The sequence below is a fragment of the Eurytemora carolleeae genome, unplaced genomic scaffold (genome assembly GCF_000591075.1).
Source record: "Eurytemora carolleeae unplaced genomic scaffold, Eaff_2.0 scaffold313, whole genome shotgun sequence".
Lineage (NCBI taxonomy): Eukaryota > Metazoa > Arthropoda > Copepoda > Calanoida > Temoridae > Eurytemora > Eurytemora carolleeae.
Window position 1 is genome coordinate 81,752 of NW_019396416.1, and position 23,509 is coordinate 105,260.

At 31.6% G+C, this 23,509-nt stretch overlaps 1 protein-coding gene across 1 annotated transcript; it reads left to right on the plus strand.

Annotated features, from left to right (window-relative positions):
- The first annotated feature begins 388 nt into the window (after positions 1-388).
- LOC111702886 (uncharacterized) lies at positions 389-23,232 on the plus strand. Its single transcript, XM_023474681.1, has 24 exons — positions 389-403; positions 1,484-1,617; positions 2,130-2,202; positions 2,788-2,868; positions 3,537-3,644; positions 4,161-4,235; positions 5,172-5,315; positions 5,679-5,759; positions 7,568-7,639; positions 12,176-12,274; positions 12,570-12,647; positions 12,747-12,779; positions 13,240-13,308; positions 14,111-14,231; positions 15,151-15,235; positions 16,467-16,515; positions 16,687-16,769; positions 17,113-17,247; positions 17,726-17,896; positions 18,722-18,799; positions 19,123-19,185; positions 20,973-21,025; positions 21,391-21,472; positions 22,380-23,232. The coding sequence occupies exons 1-24, from the start codon at positions 389-391 to the stop codon at positions 22,468-22,470; spliced, it is 2,073 nt and encodes a 690-aa protein (XP_023330449.1). The 3' UTR covers positions 22,471-23,232.
- The last annotated feature ends 277 nt before the right edge of the window (positions 23,233-23,509 follow it).

Sequence of the window (23,509 nt, forward strand, 5' to 3'; positions counted from 1 at the left end):
ACAAGTTTTGGCCCGATCAGTTCAACCGTTTTGATATTTATCGGTTACAAACAAACACCCAAACAAACAAGCAAAGTATATATACAGATTGTGAATCGGTTTATTAAATTGCATAGAAAAGGCTCAACTACGTAAGCGGTTAAACTTCTTCTCACTTTTCATAAAATTTGGCCCCAGGTTGCAAAGATTATAGAATTAGAAAATTATAATTTTTGTCGAATAATAATCCTCTTTAAAGACTGAAAAATATTTCTAAAATGTGTCTCATGTATAGGAAGGAGAATATAGAGGACAGAGAAAAGTGTTAAACGAGGCTACGAGGTTTTTATCCTATTTAAGAGAATGTTTTTCTTCATCTGGATTAATTTCTAAGAGACCATCAACCATCATGGAAGATGCACAGGTTTTTTTAGATTTTTCTATTTAGAGATCTTTAAAATAATTATTTTCAAGTTTTCTAATTTCCAATCTTTTTAGTTTTGTACATTTTTTAGTAGATAGTGTTGAATTGGAATTTTCTATGTACAGTGTTAGTTGAAGATCCGCCTAAAATTACTGATGGGCATCGACGTTTTGAGGCCTGTTTTTCAATATTCAACGTTTTTTAAACTTTTAAACACTCCACAAGAATCTAAGAAGTAAATCGTTTAAGGCCTGTTTCTCAATATTTAACGTTTTTATAATTTTATAAGAGGCTCCTCGTAAATCTGAGATGTAAATCCTATTTCAGAAATGTTTGTTCTGAATAAAGATATTAACCAAAACGATTTTTTCAAACCAATTAGAAAATCGTTTTTTGTTTTGAAAAATTGCTTTGGTCAGTATCTTTGAGCAAAGAAAAGAATTCGCATAATGTAATAAAAGAAAAATTATCGAGAAAACAATATTTCAATTTAGATAATAATTTACAATTTTGTGAAAAAGTTTAAACGTAAACAAAACCTAAATGTCTGAAGACGAACCTTAAAATGATGACGATCCCACTAATAGTGCAGGGCTAGTTACATCAGCCTGAAGAATATAGAACCCCGTATACATCCTAAAATGGATTGAAAAAATCAATTATGAAAATTTTATTTTGGTACAATACATAAATATTGTTAAAATTATTGATAATGATTTTTTCTGTTTTACCTCTTTACACCAAAACAAGGGGACTGTAAGCGTAGTTTCAAATAACCCTCCAAGGAAAGATGGAATTGTCCGATTTACAACCGAGCCTCGTCTGATCAAGTGTGAATTAGATTTCTTGTTTACGAATTCAAAAACTGATTATTTTCAATTGTTTGTTCTCTACAAAATTGACTCGCGCATTTTTACAACAGGAAAACATGGAAGTTAAAAACTTTTATGCCTAGAAAAACTTCAATAAATCCACATTATTGAGCAAATAAAGGTTTCAAGAGTACCGTGAATAAGACATTACCATCTTTGCTTGGAGAGTCATTTGAAATTGCGTTTATAGTCCCAGTAAATACCTTAGGAACAGCAATCTGATCTTGGATCAGCTAAATCAATCTCAGCATCATCAATCAATCAATCAATCATCACTGTATCCACCATGTTGTTAAACCTTGTCAAGTTTGCCTCCTGTGCGGATAAAAGTGAAATTAAAGGGTGGGTATAATGAGTATTTTAAAATAATGACTCAGAGGTTCAAACTTTTGATGGTTGGTTCAGTTATTAACGGACTATAAGTCCTGTAACTTGAACCATGGCTAAGCGTTATTCTTAGATACAACAAAGGTAGACGAATTTTTGAAAAGGCCGCATACCTCCAATACCTTTCTTCGCCGCAAGACATTTTTAAAACCCTCCATGTCATGTGTATAAGTGCTTCAAAAAAGAATCAAAAATATATTGCTGAATAAAAATGAAAGAAAAAACAATGCAAACCTCTTGGGTATCAAAACATCTCTATATTTGTCTTCAACTCATGGCTTTTTGTAATTTTTCTCATTTCATTTCATCAATCGTAATTCTAAATAACAGAAGACTTGAGACCAAATTTTATAAATAGTAAGAGGAGGTTGAACCAGGTTTGGTTTGATTACTTCTTAATGGTTAGCCCTAGGCCTCACCTAAGAAGTAGTTGAATTTTCTGTAATTAGTTAAACTACTCTATTTAGGCAACGTCAAGCAGTGATGATGTTGGGATTACTGGTTCTGCCTATGTTTCCAATATTAACCCTCATTGTCCAGGTAAAATTAGTTTATTAGAAAATTAGACACAAAAATTGATTTCTGTGGGCCTTAACATGACCCCAGGGAAGGGTTATGGATGGTAAAATTTAAAAAAAAATTTGCCCTTAAAATTTTTGATGTTCAAATCCTCGAAAAAAAAATGAAAATCCATGATTTTTTTTGTTATTGTTCATAATTTAAGAATCAACAATACCGCATGTAAATAACAAGTATTTTATATTTATTATAGAGCTTGTAACAAAAATGACACTTTAGCCTTTTATTAAAATAAAATTAACGTTTATTGCTGAATAGTGTCTTCAAATGAATAATCAAATGTTAGCAAAATGGTTTCTAAAAACATTAAAAATTGTACTGTAAATACCAAACCGACTTTTAAGCAGCCAGAGCTGGGAACTTTTGTTATGGAAACCTATAATCCCGATCTCTTGATCTAGATATGCTCTGCGAAATGAATCATCTTCTTCTTGTCAGATTATTATAATTGAATTGTTATAATTACTAAATTTCCTTGAGTATGATGCCCATGATGTCCGATAGATGTTTTAAAATTCTGGCAGCAAATAAAATTTCATATTTTAGAACGCGCACACCTTGAGTTCCTTGGTGAACTTGAAGACGGATATGCTTCTCACTGAGCTGGTAGTGAAGGAGGGAGATGAGGTAAACATATATTTTGACAAGAAACCACTAAATGCGCCAAACCGTGTATTGCAGTGGGAGGAGATCAAAACTAAATTCCGGGGTCAACATTCTTAAAGCTTTTGTCAAACCCTTTCACGATCTTTCACCAGTTGGGGGAGCTCTGAGTTTGCTGTTAGTTTTCATTGCTCCAGATAGTACTGCAAAACTTGCGTAAATGTGAGTAAGAGTTTCCTATTGGAGTTCCTTGGGCTTAACAAAGTTTTTTTGCAAAAAGACAAACCTTATTCTGTGGCATAAAACGCGTTGGGTCAATATACAGGGTACACTGGACGGGCTGGTACAGATTGCTGTGTGTATCTCTCAAAATAAGCATGTATAGCATAGAGCTGTGTGTTCAGATTGCCGCATGTATGTATATCTTTAAAGGAATCTGTGCTCAGTTTGCCGCGTGTATATCTCTAAAAAACCTTTGTGTTCAGACTACCCTGTGTATTTTTGAAATAAGCTTGTGTTCAGAATTCCGCATATATCTTCAGTGTTCAGATTGCTGTATGTGTCTACATTTGAGCAGATTGCTGTTTGCATATCTCTAAAATAAACATGTGTTTAAATTGCCGCGTGTATATTTCTAAAAAAAACATGTGTTCAGATTGCCGCGTGTATATCTCTAAAAACCATGTGTTCAGATTGCCGCGTGTATATCACGGTTACAGGAGGAAAGATCTATGGTTGCTTACTACCTATCAGCTGATCGAAATAAAACGCAAAAAGATATTCTTCGCAATGGACTCCAGGTTAGAAAATACTAGAGTTTAAGATTCGTCTTAATATTTCTGGCTTTCGCTGTAGCTATAAACAAAGTTTTAAGACACTTTCAAGTTTTTCTCTGAGATATTTGCCAGACAAACATTTCTCTGTATGATAATCTAGGGACTGCAGCATAATTTTGGTGGATTTCATTGTAGTACTATTCCTAGAAGGGAGTGTGAAATTTTTTTTAATATGTTCTGATAGGGAAATCTTCGTCTTTCTAAATACAGTGATGACTGTAGACGTGGAAGACGACATTAAAACTAAAGTGCATTTGATGATGCATTAAAGCAAACATCTTTACTAGTAAGTTTCTGAATCACTTCGTAATTCAAATGGGTTTTGTTTACACTGCACAGCTGCTGTGTCTCATGATCAGCGAACTCTTTAAAGTCATAACTTGAGTTAAAAAGTCGTCTTTCTATTGCAGAGTTTTCTGGTTATCACTGTATCCGCGGGGAAAGACTCAAAATAGGTTCTTTAAAGAAAATATTGTACAGGAAAAGTTTGCTGAAACCGATCGGGCAATCGTTGACATCTCTAATTGGGAACAGGATAAGGAAGGAAGAACAACGGTTAGAGATTTTGGGTCAAAAATTAACATTTTTTGTTGATAATTTTATTAAAATTGATTTTTTTAAAGAGAATAAACTGAAAATTACGGATTTCAAACTTAATACATATTAATTTTATCATTACCTTTAAAGGGTTGGAAAACGTTCTAATGATCTTAAAACTTAGGCCTCAGCATGAAAACTTTAATTCCGCCGGAGGAAGGCTTTTTTTCTCCTTTTTTTGAACACTTGCTTCTGTTACATAGAGGGTCAAAACTCAAAATATTAAAATTATGCCTGTTCTAAAATTGATGTAGAAAATGTGCGAGTGTATATTATTATTGTTTTATAAAAAACAATTAGTTAAAAAATTTAAAATTTCTGAAGGTATCAGATCGATAAGCGATATTAATACTGATAAAATTCCATAAAGGAATTGAGTCTTTGCCACAAACTATGATTTCCTAATCCCTATTTCTTTGCAACCCAATGTCGAAAAGACATTAGATATTTCAAACATTCCATTTTGTTCATTCAAATAATTTAAGTTTAAAATATCAAGGGTTTTCACAATCAGCTTGCAAAGATATAGTGATCGAAAAATCAGAGTTTGTGGCAAAAACTTGTAATGTACTTTCAGCCTGTATGATTTTCGTAGTATTTAAATACACGTTTTTACAAACTCAATTCCTTTGATCAGTGTTAGAGGGGACAGTACAATCTGCACATTGTACTGTTATCTTAGCTCCTCAATTCACTACTAGAAGAAGAGCTTCCCCTTAGCTCTATCACAAAATTAAAAAGAAACAAAAACTAAAAAAATGTTATCTCAGTATTTGCAAATATCAGTCAAATTATTTCAGGTCAGTTTCATTTTGGACCTCATGGCCACATTTTCGTTTCGAACATGTTTTTAATGTTATGTTTGTTTAATCCTCTATTCCTGGCTGGCCGTAGTTTGATCAGCAGTTCAGCAGTAAGATAAAGTTCCAGATAAGATTGGAAGATTTTCGAACCCTGGTGTTGAAATCGGGAAACTCATCGGTAGATAGTGCAGAGGGGAAAACTGTTTCAAAAAGATCAATTACAACAGTTTTAGAGGTAATTTCTTAATTCAGGTAATTATTACAATTGTTTTTTTACGGGGACCTAATGTCACCCTTTAAGAGAGGCCTGATTCCCACTGGCACCCTTTTACCCTATAATCTAAAATGATAATGTGGTGAGAGGCGTTTTTATAGCATAACAAGTGAATGATTTTTTATTTGTTTGCAAGAGATAAAACAAAACATGTATATCTAATTCATTTTTGATCAGAGAAAACTTTTAAGGGCACCGTCGTAAATCGGACATGCCATTTTAAGGGAGGGAGGGAGGGGGGGGGGGGTACTTGAAATGACTTTATCAGCTGTCTGCACTCTGTACAGACTCTTCAAGTAAATTTTCACGGAAAAAAACCTTTAGGTTATGGATAAGTACAATGCCGCAAACTATGTTCTGCTAAATCAGCTTTCTTCTAAAGTGAGCAATGTTCCTGCTAAACAGGTAGAAATCTGCTAAAGTGAGCTATGTTCCTGCTAAACAGGTAGAAATCTTCTAAAGTGAGCAAGCAATGTTCCTGCTAAACAGGTAGAAATCTTCTAAATTGAGCAATGTTCCTGCTAAACAGGTAGAAATCCTCTAAAGTGAGCAATGTTCCTGCTAAACAGGTAGAAATCTTCTAAAGTGAGCTATGTTCCTGCTAAACAGGTAGAAATCTTCTAAAGTGAGCAATGTTCCTGCTAAACAGGTAGAAATCTTCTAAAGTGAGCAATGTTCCTGCTAAACAGGTAGAAATCTTCTAAAGCGAGCAATATTCCTGCTAAACAGGTAGAAATTTTCTAAATTGAGCAATGTTCCTGCTAAACAGGTAGAAATCTTCTAAAGTGAGCAATTTTCCTGCTAAACAGGTAGAAATCTTCTAAAAACATGGAACAGAGATGGAATTTAAAGAATTTGAGCCGCGGTTTAAATCCGCCAAAACCCGGTTTAAATTAAGCGCCGGCTTAAATCTTGAAACATTTGATACAATTTTAAGTTTAACCAACCATATTTAAACCGCGGCTTAAATTTAAACCGCCGCTCAAATTCTTTAGATTCGGCCACTGGAGACTTAACGCAATCAATAATTTTCTAATCCTTCTATCTTTGAAACCTGATCTTGCAGAGCTTTTATAGCACAAAGTAATGATGTTGAAAGATTAGGTATATAGTTAACTATTGAAATTATAAAGATTTACACCATCAGTATCCAAAGATATTGGAATAAGAAGATTATAATTAGTGGAAAGTGTTATTTTCTTTTGTAGCGAGCATTTTTTATAGCCTTCAAATATATAATTGCGTTTTTTTCAAATATATTTTCATTGGTTTTTCGTGTTCAACATGTAAAAATTGCTGGAGACAGTTTTACTTTTCAAAAACTCCGATAGAATCTGGATTATTAACAATAATTACCCGTAGCTCTCTTTATCCGGGAGGACTACTGCACATGAGGACTTTACCGGCTGGATAAAAAATAGTATTTCTCTGTTTAGCTATAATTTGTTAGAATCTCAGAATACTTTTCAAAATCAAGAACGAAAACTTTGACAGGAATTGCTTTGTATCACATGGAGATTAACAACTTTTGTAGTGTTAAAGGGACTGTAAAGGAAAAATGAAAGGGGGTATAGGCTGAAAGCTAATCACTTTAACTCTCGATCGCGACCCATGAAAGTTATATCTGATGTTCCTATCTCGAGAAATTGATATACAACTTTGTCAAATTTATACGAAAATTAATATATATACAATTGTGTATAAAAGTAGTGGGTTTAAAAAGATCAAATTCAGCAAATAAGCAACCAATCTGAAAACGATGATATCCCAGAGAAAGCCAATTATAACTTAGGTTTACTCCAATTCTAATTTTATATTTGTTATTTCTATTTTTTATAGATTTAATTTATAATATTATTTATACGTCCGTATTGCTTGACCAGAAATTCCACCAATGGCAGTGCAGTAAAGTGGTCACATGATACAGGCGGAGACACTTGACCAGTATACTACTCTGCCATTGGTTATAGTTCTGGTCACGTGATTTAAGTTTAAGATTTTCTAAATTTTACATATATGAACTTTCGTATAATTTTAACACAGTTTTATATCAATTTCTCGAGACAGGAACATCAGATAAAACTTTCATGGGTCACGATCAAGAGCTAAAGTGATTAGCTTTCAGACTATACCCCCTTTCAGTTTTCCTTTACAGTCCCTTTAAATCCAGATTTGAAATTTATATTTGAATAATTGTTCTTGGCTTATTTTAGATCTGGAAATTCCTGGTTTCCTATGAGAATCTGGTTCGAGCAACAGAGCATATTGGAATAGAAACAGTCCAGGTAAATTTTAAAAATAGTTTTCATGTATTATATTTGTATCACGAGGGGATTTAATTTTCATTGATTTCAATTTTTCTGAGAGTAAATGATAATTCTTTCTTATGTATATATATATAAATAGAACATATTCTATTGTTTATTAAGAATATTATTATTTATATATATATATAATAAATGTATTATTCAATCAAAAAACAGATTTAAAACCTCATATACGTGGATCAAGGGAAATATGGATAAAGGAACAAATGGACCAAGGGATATATAGATCAAGGGATTTATGAATCACTGCATATAAGAATCAAGGGATATATGAATCAATATGCATATACGGATCAAGGGATATATAGATCAAGGGATATACGGATCAAGGGAAATATGGATCTAGGGATATATGGATCAATATGCATATATGGATCAAGGGATATATAGATCAAGGGATACACGGATCAAGGGAAATATGGATCTAGGAATATATGAATCAATGCATATATGGATCAAGGGATATATAGATCAAGGGATATATAGATCAAGGGATATACGGATCAAGGGAAATATGGATCTAGGGATATATGAATCAATGCATATATGGATCAAGGGATATATAGATCAATGTATATATGGATCAAGGGATATATGGATCAAGGGATATATGGATCTAAGGATACATGAATCAATGCATATATGGATCAAGGGAACATGTTCTTATTATTTTAAGAAGATATTTATATATTTATGTGTTAGCTGTAGCTGGCCAAACGGCTGGACCAAATTGGCTTAAGTTTTTTGATGGAACCCAAGGGTACCCTGTAAGTACACAGCACACTGCCCAGGGAGCAATTTCGAAAAAGTTTTAACGACCACTTCTGTACTTCATTCTTTTAGACGATTGAAACGCATAGAAATAAAGTAGCACTGGTATCTGAAAAAAAGAAAACTTTGAGGAATCATAAATCATAAATCATAAAAAAAGTTCTTGAGTCTATTTCTGTTTATATTTTTCAAAACCCTATTTTACAGTTTTGTGGGAAAAAAATAAATTGAAAAAATTTATGGTTTGAGTGACCTATTAATGCTGGATTTTTGACTTCATAAAAATCCATGATGTTTTAGCATGATAGCATTTATGAAATCATTAAGCTATTTAACCACTTTACATTTCTATTGGTTTCCGATTCCAGGATTTTTTAGCATGATACCAGCTTATGAAAATATCAAGCTATTTAACCACTATACATTTCTGTTGGTTTCCAATTCCAGGATATTTTAGCATGATACTAGCTTATGAGAATATCAAGCTATTTAATCACTGTACATTTCTGTTGGTTTCCAATTCCAGGATATTTTAGCATGATACCAGCTTATGATATCATTAAGGTATTTAATCACACATTTCTGTTGGTTTTCATTTCAGTGAATCAAAGAAGGTGTGAAAAAGTATATTTTTTTTATCTACTCATTTTAAGATCAGAAATGTTTCAATTTCAATTTTTCAAATTCAAACCAACCAATGTAGAAAAAATACAAGAGGGAATTTTTTTCTTCTAAATTTCTTTACCAAAACTAAAAATAATTATTAAATACCAGATCATAATAACATTTTTCTCCGATATATTGGGAAATATATTAAAAACCAGATATTTCAAGCTTTTTTGGTTCAAGACAACCCCCCTACAGGATCCTTATTTACGCCTCTGGTTCAAGATTCCACAGTTTTCTATACATTGATATCTTCATAAATCTATCTGTCGCAACTCATTCTTACATTTGAAACTCATATTCATAATTGCAGCAAAGTTTTCTTCAATGCATTGGACCTACACATTCCTTATGGCGTTTTCTGCATTTATATATACTAGGCTTCTAGGGCGCTTCGCGCCCCTCTTCTATTTAAGTTGTGAACATGTTCTTTTTGTTTACATTTTAAAACAAAGAAGAAAAAAATTTCGCGGATTTAAAAAAAAAAATCGCTGAATTTTAAGAATTTAAATTTTTTTACAAAATCAAAAACCTTTAAAACACATTTTTATTTTATTTTTATCATTCGTAAACCTTCCCTGTGGTCACGTGATGCCCCACAAAAAAATTGGGCCCGATCGGTTCAGCCGTTTTGACGTTTATTGGATACAAACAAACAAACAGACAGACAAGCCAAATTTATATATAGATGCTATAGAATTAACTTATAGCTGTATCCATCCATCTAGGATGCCTAGTTCATTAGCGCCTGATCCAATCAGGGTTCAGCCATGTGTTTTGGTGTCTATTCTGAACCAATAGAAATTGCATGGCGGTAACATCTATCTTTCTATCTATCTCATTGTCCAATTAGAGATAAATCCTTATATCGGCACTATAACAGTAAATGGAAAATTACTTCTACTGAAGCTATAGTGAGAACCTTCCGAGCCTGTGCATGTGTATTTAAATGTCGAGCTCTTATTGGCTGAGCTTTTTCTTTGGATTGACCCTTAGGCTTACCACACTTTCAACAATTCCGAAATTTGCAAATATCATTTCACGGACTCAATGATTCCCAGAACTTCCCTGATTTAAAATTTGCACGCCAATGTAAGTTTTTTCTATTTTTTTGCGTCGTTGCCCGCATTGTTTTATTTATTGAATAGTCTACTATTTAAATAGAAATTTCCTAATTTCTTTAAACAACCTTTATGATTACATGCTTTAGTTTTTCTTTAAATTCTGCTTATTACCTCTGGTATCGTGTCTCCGATCCACTTTTAACAAGACCTGTGATTCTGCATGATGCGTTCCCTCTGACTTCATCGAAATCCTTTTCAACAATTTTTGTTCTTGTAACTTTTAAGTGAAACTCATACTATCACAATTATACCGTACTATTTATTCTTTCATCTATTTTTTTGACTCCCTTTATAAAAAAATTCATTGGTTTTAAAATTCTTCATTTTAGCCGTACCTAACTGAGGGGGAGGGGGGGGGGGATAAACACAATAAAGTGTCTCAAAGTTACAACAATTTAACTATAGAACATGTAAATAGTCAGAGCTTGGAACTCGAATAATCCCGGTTCTTGATCTCGATATGCATTGTGAGTATTTTTGCTTTAAGAATTAATACTAAATCTATTGATTTCAGTTATTCTGCAGATTAACAAAAGATCAAGACCAAGCATTAATCTCGATATTTATTAAACCCTGTTCGGGAAACTAATCTATGATTTTTTTTGGAATTTGATCTAAAAAATGTGGAATCTGATCTAAAATATTTTTTCTTCAAATTTGAGCTCCATGTTCATTTTTATTTTTATATATTTGTCAAGTGAAGATTTTTATAAAATTTCTTCTGCCAAAGTTGTGATTTTGATCTAAGATATGTGTAATTTGATCTAAAATATGTTGAACGTTATCTAAAATTTTTTTTTTGAAAAAATTTATATTTCAGATAACCATTATGCTTCAAATCCTTAACTTTATTTGCTTAAAATATGGAATTTAATCTAAAAAGTGTTTACTTAGATCTAAAAAATGTAGACTTTATTCTAAAATTTTATAATTTGATTAAAAATATTAGATTTAAAAGTAAAGAAATGTGTAAGGTTGACACCTTAATGGTGAAAGAGTTGGGTTCATGGGTTCAGGATCTTCATACTTTAGATCTAATTATACATTTTTTAGATCGAATTCTTCATATTTTAGATCAGATTATATATTTTTTAGATCGAATTCTTCATATTTTAGATCAGATTATACATTTTTTAGACCTAATTCTACTATTTTTAAATACAGATTTCTGTACTTCCAATATAATTTTTGCACAAAATTTGGGAATTTTATCTGTAATATATAGAATTGGATCTAAAATATTTGTTTTCAAAAATAAACATTTTTAAATGACATTTTTGACTCAAAATACATAAAATCCAAATTTTAGATCAAAATCCACAATTTTCTCGAAAGAAGTGGAATTTGGTCTAAAATTTTTTTTAGATCCAAGTCCACTTAGATTAGATTCTTTTAGATCAGATTGCCTTCAGATCAAAAGGATTATAGATCGATTTCCTATGCACCATGACTGCCTGCTAGAAAAGTACATTAAAATTTTTTATGATATCGTCGTCGGTTCTAAAAAAAATGTTCAATGTCAATCCACTAACATTGCCACCATTACACAAAAACGAACATTGATTGTTTACTATTGTAATATATTTCTGCGTCAAGAATCGATTAAAGGCACCAAGATATATTTAAAATTGACTGATTCCCATGGTTTCACTGTTTCGTTATGCGAAATTAAGATTTTTCGATCCAGCAGTATTTTACGCGGGAATTCGAATAGCCCGAGTTTGATTCGATCATCTTTTCTAATAAATTTTTCTGTCGGTTTCATCATTCTCGTAAATATGCTAATTAGAGAAATTGTCCAAACAACGAAGTCAAAATTGCTTCCGATTTTTTTTCAAAGTTCGATTTTTTAAAGTTTTTAAAAATTCTACGGGCAAACCCGGGCACTTCAGCTGGTTATACATTAAAACAGTTTTTTTTTTTATTTATCTAGGGAGTGAGTTTTTACTCTAGAGGGGATTTATCAGATATTGGAGTCAAATTATTCATACAATCTCATAAACTAGCTGAGGACTACCTGGAACAAACAAAGGTACCCCCTCCTCCTCTCCTTTTCCCCTCTTTTCACCCTCTCTTCCCTCCCTCCCCTTCTTTTTCCCTGTTTCCCTCTTTTTCCTCTCTCTTCCCTCCTTTTCTCCTCTTTTACTCCTTCTCTACCCTCCCTCCCTCCCCTTATTTACCTATCTCTTCCCTTCCCTCTCCGTATTTCCATTGCTCAAAAGTATTTCTGATTTAAAAAGGATGGTTTAGCATCTCTCTCTCTCTAAGGAAATTAAATTAAGCACACAACTATATCTTGAAAAAGTTTTTAAGTGTTGAATTTTTAGATATTTGTCCCTGAAATGGTTGAATACTTAAGCGTTGCACAGTCACAGGAAGATTTCCTAGTGTATTCTGCATTAAAAGTAATTTTTCAAAATTTTATACATTTTTAAAATTATTTTTGAAACATTTTTAAAATTTGGTCCGGGTGCACGTGATTACCCTTTTTTATATTGTTACAGGACGATTATTTCCAGGCAGTAAATGGTAGCTTGGTAAGTACTACTACTAAGAAAAACCAAGAAGAGGTAGCTATTCGTTTATACAGGTTTAAATATCTACATGTACAGAGGGACCCGTAAAACTGTGGAATAGGAAGCCGACATGCGTATTTGATGTTGTTATAAAGCAAATATTTTTACCAGTGATAATTACTTCATAAATGGGCTTGTGTACAGTGCACAATGGAAATGACATTTAAAATCAAAACTTGGGTCCGGCAGTCGTCTGCCTGTTCCTCAGTTCAATGGGTATACATACTGTTTACATGTTTTTCTTACATTCATGTTAAAGCCTGAAATCACTTTCTTTCTGGGTTCAATGTTAATAGGAATTTGAAAATTTATGAAAAAAGATTTTACACTTATCTACATTTTCGCTCTATTAATTAAATAAAATAAAATATTTTTAAGTTGAGCTGACTTTCCAAATTTCACACATTGTCCCTGTTTTTAGAACTTTGGTCTCCTGATAACTGGAGACAACTATTACAAGAGCGCAACATCATACACTAGGAAAATACAGGTAAATTCACTTTCAAGGGGAATGTTTATATATTTGAGTACTTTGGAGGGTATCAATTTTTTAATGTAGGGTTTTAGTCCTTACTTGAATATTTTTTGAATAAAAAAGTAGATTTTTTATTCAAATTTGTTCTAAAAATTCCTAAAATCCAAATTCGTTTCCAAATAACATGTACAAACTTAATCCTAAGGTACGTTGGATTTAGGATCGTTTCGAACTATAGATCCCGATCTACGATCAATTACATACACTGCTATGGTCGGCAGCTCACGGCTTATCATGGCTCATGGCTCACATCCAATAATTTCATTTTAACTTGTTATTTCTAAGACTCTTTTTTTTTACTCCTAAGATGATCATCCAAGGTACGTTTATAAGTTTCATACAGAATTCATATGGAATAATAATTAATATAAATAAAAAAAATTGTGGAAGACGATACCTGGCCGCCTAAAACAAGTTCCACAAGATTCACCGGAATGAGATAGAACGGATACGAGGCATTGTACTTTCAACTAACACGTGTGATCTAGATATTAACACATTTCTGAACCCTCTAGTAAAAGTTATAAGAAATATATATACTGGAAGTTACTTCATGCGTTTCATTAGAGATCGAGCTCACGTCCACTATAAAATATTAACATTAAAATAATAAATTAAACTAACTTTTTTTATTAAAATTAAATGTGAAATGAGCAAGTGCTATATCATGAAACTATATTTTTTATCAGAAGATGAAACAATATATCATGACTACTAGTTCAAACATGTTAATATTCTAATGGCTAATTTTGTTAAGGCTATTATTGAGAGGGTTCGAGGACTGATAAATAAATCTGTACAGGACGAACTTTACGCAGCAGATAAACAACAGGAGCATTATCTTCAACTTTCAAACCTTTCTTATTCATTTCTTAATTGTTTAACGGATATTTTAAAATTGTTTTATTTTGTTAAATTATCATTATATTTCAAAATCAATGTTTATTTATTAAGGAAATTATTGTCTAGTTTGGAACTTTTTGTTCGCATCATCGAGTTATATACAGGGTGCCCTAATAAACATGGGAATTCAGTGACGAATTCGATATTGTTATGAATGAGCAATGTAATGCCTAATTTCAAAAGCCATAATATTATTATTATGTCTGCTAGAGTTTATTTTATGAAAAAGGTAAGTGGCTGTAAAGATGTGTCTATAATGTCTCCGCAAGATGAACAGTGAAGACGGACAAGTTTAGTATGTTTGTATACTGTAATTTTCTTGTTTTACTAATGCAGGGCTGTCAAAACATAAATAAACAAATTGTAAACACAGCAGACGAAAATCCTAAGGATTACAGCTTTCTCAGTAGGTATCACTATACTAAATCAAAGAATTATTTGAAAAGACGATATCGAATTCGTCACTGAATTCCCATGTTTATTGGGACGCCCTGTACCAAAATTATGAATATTTTGTTAAAATTTGAAGCATGTTAGGAATGGCTTACAAATTTTCAGCTGTATATAACTCAGTGTTTAAAAAAGTTGTCAAAGGAATTATTTTTAATTTTGATTAAAAAAAATATAAGGATGTTCTTAGATTATAAAAAATTAGTATATTTTCAGAACAGTGTAGAATAGTTTTATTAAGAATTAACCACAAAGGATGAGACTTCAGAGACGACTGTACTGAATTTAGTCAATCTTCTTCTTTAAACTCATGTTTCCCACAGCTGTAATCTGGTTGTTTTCTTTGTATAATTATTAAAAACTTTATTTGAACCACAAGTTTATTAAATTGTTAGATTTATAGAGCATTAATGTCTCATCCTTTATAGGTATCCCTGTAGTAAGTTGAATGCATATTTGCGCAGGCTATAGGTATTCTGAGTTTAGTAGTGGTTCTTGTTATTTCTCCTTTCATCATACTTCTCTCCAGGTTTATGAAAAAAACATAAAAAAAACAAAATAATCCAATTGTACTTAACGTTGAGCTTTAGGTTAAAATAGTTTTTATATTCGGTAAATTCTTCCTGACCGATAATGTTTGTTTTTAAGTAAGATTGTTGTCGCTAAGGAACAAGATTCTGACGATGAACAGATAGACAAGGAATAACCCTCAAATCAAAATCGATAATGCAGAAAACTCTTTATTTCCTAAAAAAAATGAAATGAATAATGATAAATAATTATTACAAGGGTTTACAAATTTATAATGAAAAGATTCTTACGATCTATTTGCTTATTTGTGGGTTAACTGTCGAAAAGTCCTAAGACGCTTTTTATACAAAGCTTTTAGGTTGAAGACGACATTACATGGAGGGGGGGGGGTCTTAATGTTAATGGTTGACAAAGATATGTAGTTTCACTAGAAAAAGATAAGTTGATATAAAATTAACTATAAAAAATTATCGATATCTACGAAATGCATCAACCCATTCACGAAACAAAGTTATACCGGGCCGATTTTTTAACGAAATGTACATATTTAAGAAAATCATTTTCCCACGCTCTTGAATTTTTGTTATTCCATGCATTGGGGAAGATAATTAAAAAGTAAAAATTAAAAGTATAAAAATGGATAAAATGTTTGAAAATATATTCATATTTCAATTTTCTTTTCTTTTGATTCTTTTTAAGTTTTGTGAGGGGGAGGGCAGTTGGGGGCGGGGGGCTTCGTAAAATTAGCTTCTAGCTAATTCAACTGTTCTTCTGTAGTTTAAAAAAATATTCTTATTGCAGAAAATACATGATTTATTTGATTTTCTTTTTTAGAAAATACGAAAAATTTTCATTTAATGGAAGAAAATTGGATAAGATTTGAATTTTAACCTATTCCAATTTTTTCGTCTATCGTTCTTTAAGGAGGAAAATATGAGGAAAATGAGAAAAATATGAGGAAAATGGAGAAAATGAGGAAAATATGAGGAAAATGAGGAATATGTGAGGAAAATATTAGGAAAATATGAGGAAAATGATTAAAATTTGAGGAAAATATGGAAAAATATGAGGAAAATAAAGAAAATATGAAGAAAGTGTGGAAAACATGAGGAATAAAGTAGGAAAATGAGGCAAATATGAGAAAAATATGAGGAAAATGAGGAACACATGAGGAAAAAAATTAGGAAAATGAGGAAAATATGAGAAAAATATAACAAAATAATTTTCAGGAATGCAATCCAGAGTGTTCAGATTTTTAACAGGAGTGTTAAAAAAAAGGAAATGTTTAAAGATGTATTTTTATTTTATTTTATTTTTTAATTTTATTTTATTTATTTATTTATTTTATAACATCCAAGGATATTTTTTATTCAGAGAAATTGAAATATTAAACTTACAGTTATCTGCCACAAAGATAAATTAAATCAAATCATTAATATTTCTATAAAGTCGGATGAACTAAGAGCTGAGAGAAAGAGAACTGATAAACTACTATACAAGATGCTTCCATCCATAGTAGCTGATGGATTAAGGTAAAACTGATAAACTACTATACAAGATGCTTCCATCCATAGTAGCTAATGGATTGAGGTTTAACTGATAAACCACTATACAAGATGCTTCCATCCATAGTAGCTAATGGATTAAGGTTTAACTGATAAACTACTAAACAAAATATCCTTTGGCTTACAATCAATCTGAGAACTCCCTTCGTAATCGTATTGTAGTTTATGGAACATTTTCAACATTATATAAACATATTTTTCAATATTTTCTTTATTTTTTCTTTTGTCATCCAAAACTCTATATTCAATAATCCATGAAAAAATTCATTATTCTAAGAATAAACTATTTACGCATAAATGTTTTTATTAGAAGTGGGAAAAGTACTACAGAAACCTTTCAATCTGCAACGGTGGCATTCATCAAAATTGACGGATTCTCAGATTTTTCCAAGGAAACAAAAATCAAACTTTTAACAAAAATTAAACTTAAAATTTTAGAGCAGATGTAAACTTTCCCATCAAACTTTATTTTGCCAGATTATAGATAAGATGTGAGATACTTTTCATGAGAATTTTTTCCAATTGGATTTTTATGAAGGGACAACTCCCCATTTTCCCAAGTAGGAATTTCTCAAAAGGCAGTTTCCAAAATCATTCCTAATCCTAACCCATCCTAACCCGACCTAGCCTAAAGTACCAGAAACGACTGAAAGTTTTTCTTTTTACAGAAGCTGACGCGGCAAAATATCAAATTTCTCGGCATATGTGAGTTGAAAATTTTTCTTTCTTAAAAAAATTAATGGAGAAATTATTTAAAGTTAACAGGTATCGAGTCAGAAAAACGGCGTTATTTTCCACATTCTTTACAAGATTATAAGCTTTTATGGATATACTGTTGTAAATCTGGCATTATCGTCATTGCGTAGACGGTAACTTAAAATTACGCTTACAGTCTCTTTAAACAAAACTTTTTGAATTAAAAGCTCGGTTTTGTTCCAGTTCCACTCTCCTCTGGACGTGATGAACATCTTAAATCTGATCTACAGCAAGTTTGACAGCAGGGTGGATATGTTCAACGTGTACAAGGTGGAGACCATCAATGACAGTTACATGGTGGCCTCGGGGTTACCAGAGAAGAACGACATACATGCGAGGTAACATCTTAATCGTAAACCACAGTGTCCCAGGGTCAATTTGAATTCGAACCGGACCGACTGCATAGTTGACACGCGGCAGGTATCCAGCCTGGCCTTATCCTATGCCGGCTCAGATTCAACTTTGAGGGGGCGGCCAGACTTTTTACACTACACGGCCTATCATAGGCCAATTTGATCTAGCTTAGTTTAGCTTGAAACACAGGTTAATCCGAAGTACCGAGCCGACCTCTGGTGAACTTTTTTACATTAAAAGATCCCGAATATAGTAGACAAAACAGTACAGTACATAATATAGTAGACAAAACAGTACAGTACATAATATAGTAGACACAACAGTACAGTACATAATATAGTAGACAAAACAGCACAGTACATAATATAGTAGACAAAACAGTACAGTACATAATATAGTAGACAAAACAGTACAGTACATTGAACGAATCATCCTCTTCCATCAAACGGCATTTTTAAACTTTACAATAGTTTTGAGTTGTAGAGTGAGTCGGGCTTCTGCAGTTTGGGGAACCTTCTTCCGGGGTTTTAATGTATAAACAAGTCAGAGATTGAATGAACAAAATGGATTCAATCTCTCTTAAAAGTTGTCTTCAAAGAATAAGATATTAAAAATTTCTAACGCTTCTGCAAAATGTGATGTGACCCAAGAACGGACAAAATAATTTGAAATTGACCGAAACATGAATTTCAAAAACCTCTTTTTATTCGTGATTTATGACTCAAAAAAAATGAAAAAAATGATCTAGACATTCTGGATATTAATAAGAATCCTACTTTGTCCTCCATTGACTAATACTTTTAATCCAGTGAAATATCTGCACTCTGCCTGGATATCTCCAGAACTTGTGAAAATATGAAAATACCTAGATCTGAATTAGTTATCAGGTAGAAACATTAATCAAATCTTTAAAATCCAGACTAAAATTGAAAAATTTGTGAATTTTTGATGAACACTATTTATTTCAGGGTCAAAGATTTGAGCTAAATTTTGAAGTATTAATTTTGATAAATTTGCGGAAAAATTGCGAGATTTTTTCAAAATAGAAAACAAAACCAAAAAACAAAATGATCAAGCTAAACCAAACAATTGTCCGTTTATTACTATTAGAGAACTTTTTTCCAAAATCGTCAAATTTGTCTACGAAAAGTAATTTGAATTGCAACTTTGTTCGAGTTTTGCAAATATTTCTTAATTATTATTTGTATAGGATTAGTGCTGGAATACATACTGGTGGTGTTGTAGCGGGTATAGTAGGGAGCAAGATGCCAAGGTAAATTCTACTCTACTTAATGTAGCGGGTATAGTAGGAAGCAAGATACCGAGGTATATTCTACTCTACGATGTGGCGGGTAAAGTAGGAAGCAAGATACCAAGGTAAATTCTACTCTACGATGTGGCGAGTATAGTAGGGAGCAAGATACCAAGGTAAATTCTACTCTACGATGTGGCGGGTATAGTAGGGAGCAAGATACCAAGGTAAATTCTACTCTACGATGTGTCGGGTATAGTAGGAAGCAAGATGACAAGGTAAATTCTACTCTACGATGTGTCGGGTAGTGAAGGAAGCAAGATGCCAAGGTAAATTCTACTCTACGATGTGTCGGGTAAAGTAGGAAGCAAAACACCAAGGTAAATTCTACTCTACGAAACTGTAGAATGACAATAAGCTCTTCCTTGGAAGAAGGCTTTTTCTATGCGTATCATTATGATATAGCTTAACCCAGGGTGTCAGATTAGATCGTGTATAGTTAAAAATTGTGATTTAGGTACTAATAAATTTGTTTTTAAATGAATCATTTTTTTTAAAATGCAAAAGGTTTCTAAAAAAGATTTCTTGCAGAAAATTCTTTGTTCTTCGAGTATTATATGCGTATTTTCGCGTTAAAGTTTGGAGATAATCTAATATGATATTGGACACTCTGTACCTAATTTATTTTTATTTTTAAAAATAATTAAATAAAAGACGATATTTCTAATTTTTTCTGATATCTCCGAAGTTTTGGTTAAATTTAGGATAGTTTGAAACAAAAATAGCGAAGATAATCTTTTATCACTATTTTTTGAACCATAGGTTGACCCAGGAGTATAAAGGCGGGTATAAAGTTATTACTAATTATACGCTATTCTGTTCGGTTGAATTTATACGATATATGCTGATTGGTTAAGTTTGCGATTGCGGAATAATAGGACAGAGTGCCTGGTAAAAGAAGAACTAAGTGAACCTCAATTTGTGTTCTAAACTTCTAATACAAATTTTAACAAAGCTTTCAAAATATTCTTTGATACTTATTTCGATTATATTGTTCCGAATTCTTCTGTTTGGTTTAGGAAGCTTTAAATTAAGATAAAAAATTAATTAAAATATAATTTTGTCATCTAACTGGGTAAAGCGTATTGAAGAAAGATTAAAGAGGATAAGTAACAAATGAGTACAGTGGTAGGCGATTATATCAATACAACGAAGACGACTTTCGATTTCAATTTTGATTTGTATCAAGCGGTTGAACAGTATGGATATACAAAAGCATTTAAGTCAAAAGAAGCTGTCGATTAAAATAAACTTCCCTTTGATTACTTGTAAACTTTTATTTCAGAAAAGCTTGTAAACAATCAAAACTTAAATAAAAAAGTATAATCGGTAAAAAGGAAAACTTGAAGAGAATGAATAAACAAAAAAAATCTATTTATAAAAAAAAGATAAGTGGGTACGTGTAAATATGATATTAGTAAAAAGATTTAAAGAAACTACGTAGGGACCAAATTGAACCAATTCACTTGAATTTGAACCCGGTGCAAAAGAATTTTAGATCGAAAAGTTAAAGTAAAAAAGCATATGGGGACCCGAAGCTTGGGGATTAGTAAAAAATAAAAAATAAAAATGTTTAAAACAAATTTAAATATGAACATAAAAAGTAAAATTTTTAAATTAAATAATTTTTTAAAATTTCAATATTGTGTTAAACTTAATTGTACTGCAGATACTGTTAAACCTTATTGTACTGCAGTCCCTTTAACCTTAATTGTGCTGCATTTCCTTTAAACTTAATTGTACTGCAGATACTGTTTGTTTGGGGACACAGTAAACACTGCCTCTAGAATGCAGTCATCAGGTTAAATATTTACAACAAATTAATTAATTAATCAATCAAATATGCTATTACACATCAAGTAATTGATCAATCAATCCATCAAATATGCTATTACACACCCTGTAATTGATCAATCAATCAATAAAATATGCTATTACACACTCTGTAATTAATCAATCAATCAATCAAATATGCTATTACACACCCTGTAATTGATCAAGATTTGATAAAGAAAACTGATGTAAAAGAAAATTTCAATAGTCTGTTGAATTTTTTACATTTTTAGGTGAAATTGTTTTAAAGAGTTTAATTTGTTTAATTTTTGTATATAATTATTTTATGTAAATTAGTTTAATAAGTTTATTTAATCAAATTAATTGCATTAGGGGAGGTTGGGAGAATACAAATAACTTCAGAAACTAAATCTTTCCTGGATATGCAGGGAGACGACTTTAAGTACACTCTTAGGTAATTAGGCACAGTTGAGCCAAATCAAAGACAACCTTATTAAAGGGAGTGTCCACGAAACTAGATTGTAAAGACAATCTTATTAAAGGAAGTGTCCATCAAACTAAATTGTACAGACAACCTTATTAAAGTAAGTGTCCACGAAACTAGATTGTAAAGAGAACCTTATTAAAGGAAGTATCCACGAAACTAGATTGTATAGACAACCTTATTAAAGTAAGTATCCACGAAACTAGATTGTATAGACAACATTATTAAAGAAAGTATCCACGAAACTAGATTGTAGGTCTGAGTTTACAAAAATTTTAAATAAAAAGTAACGAAGAAGTTCAATTGGGAGTTGAACACTAAACAAAAATTTCAATTTCCTAATCCTTATTTTAACAACGCACCGAGAGTAAGAAATCTTACTTAACTCTTGGTTAATATTTTCATAATAAGTATGAAACAGATATCTTTAGTTATAATTTTGAAAACTACAGTGATAACCAGAAAACTCTGGAACAGTAAGACGACTTTGAGAATCAAGTTTTAACTTTAAAAAGTTCAGTAACCATAAAACACAGCAATTTTGCAGTGTAATCAGACCCATTTCACAAAAAAGTGATTTTATGAGTGTCTGGTAAAACCATCAAATGCCCTTTAGTATTGCTATGATGTCGTCTTCCTAATCCATTATTTTCTGGGTTATCACTGTAATTATTTTCAATTGTGACTTGCGTATTTCTACGTCAGGAAAACGTATAAAAATTATCGGAATTTAACACTGTCAAACCTCAAAAACGAGAATGTAACTCTTTTTTTTGATCAGGGTTTCAAGGGTACCGTTGTAAATCGAGCATTATTTTTTTTGTATAGAGGGTCACTTGAAATTACGCTTACAGTCCCTTTAAAGGTTATATTTTAGAGGAACTATAGATGTGAAGGGTAAAGGTATGATGGAAACCTACTGGCTTCTCTCACAAACCCTCAAACCAGAAATACAAGGAAAAAAGTAAACAAAGATGTAGACTGCCACTGGACAAATACAGGGTGTCCCAATATAAGTACAGACTTCTAGATCGCCTTTGTAAATGCTTTTTGATTTAGTAAAGTGATGCCATATTATGTAGGAAAGATGTAATCTCTGTTTCGTCAAGTTTATAATTTGGTCATTAATATTTTAATTGTGTTTTCTTGGATATGCAAAATAACCAATCAGACTTCATCAATAGGTTGTAACAAAGTCGTCACGTCATTCACACGTTCATTGGGACACCACACCTATCCAGATGTAAGAAATAAAACCATTATTATTGGGACACCACACCTATCCAGATGTAAGAAATATAACCATTATTATTGGGACACCACACCTATCCAGATGTAAGAAATAAAACCATTATTATTGTTTAAGTACTTGGTATTTGAAAAGTGGCAAATAAACTGACAAACTTGTTTAGGTGTTGATTCTACTTTTTGAATAGATTTTACAATTATGAATAAGCAAAAAACAATTTATAAAAGTTTATGACAAAAAAGGTTATTTTCAACACGATTCTTAATGGGTTTGGAACAAAAATCTGGAAAAAGAAAAGTAATAACTTTTTAATTCATATCTCATTTATCCTTCATCTGGAATGTTTTAATGGTACCGAAGTCAATCCAACATTCCACTATAGAAATTACTCCAGTCCCCTTATAGTACCACCATAGAGAATAGAATATATAGAGAGGAATTAAAGGAATCTCTCGGTATGAATTTTTTCAGTCCCTTTCAGCCTGAAAGGGAGTTCAAAGTGTACAAATCATGTAAATGTTCACAAATTATATGCAGTAGAGTACATTAATACAGTATGTTCCCTAGACTATTCATTTCAATTTCGAATTTTTTAAACTGTTAAATAAACTTTATAATGAATTAGGTGAATAAAAACATCATTTGATTTATAGTTATAACGGAAAATCATCGTTTGTAAAGTGGAAGGCATAGAGTCTATGTGAAATGATCATTGGTCAATTATGAAACCAGCCTATTTCATAATTTGGTTTTCTTTT

What these genes read in the sequence shown, in the direction of transcription:
- LOC111702886 (XM_023474681.1), top strand. An exon ending in ATAAGGAAGGAAGAACAACG is followed by an intron (nt 4,236 to 5,171) that starts GTTAGAGATTTT and finishes GGCTGGCCGTAG; the next exon opens with TTTGATCAGCAGTTCAGCAG. An exon ending in CTCTAGAATGCAGTCATCAG is followed by an intron (nt 21,026 to 21,390) that starts GTTAAATATTTA and finishes TAATTGCATTAG; the next exon opens with GGGAGGTTGGGAGAATACAA.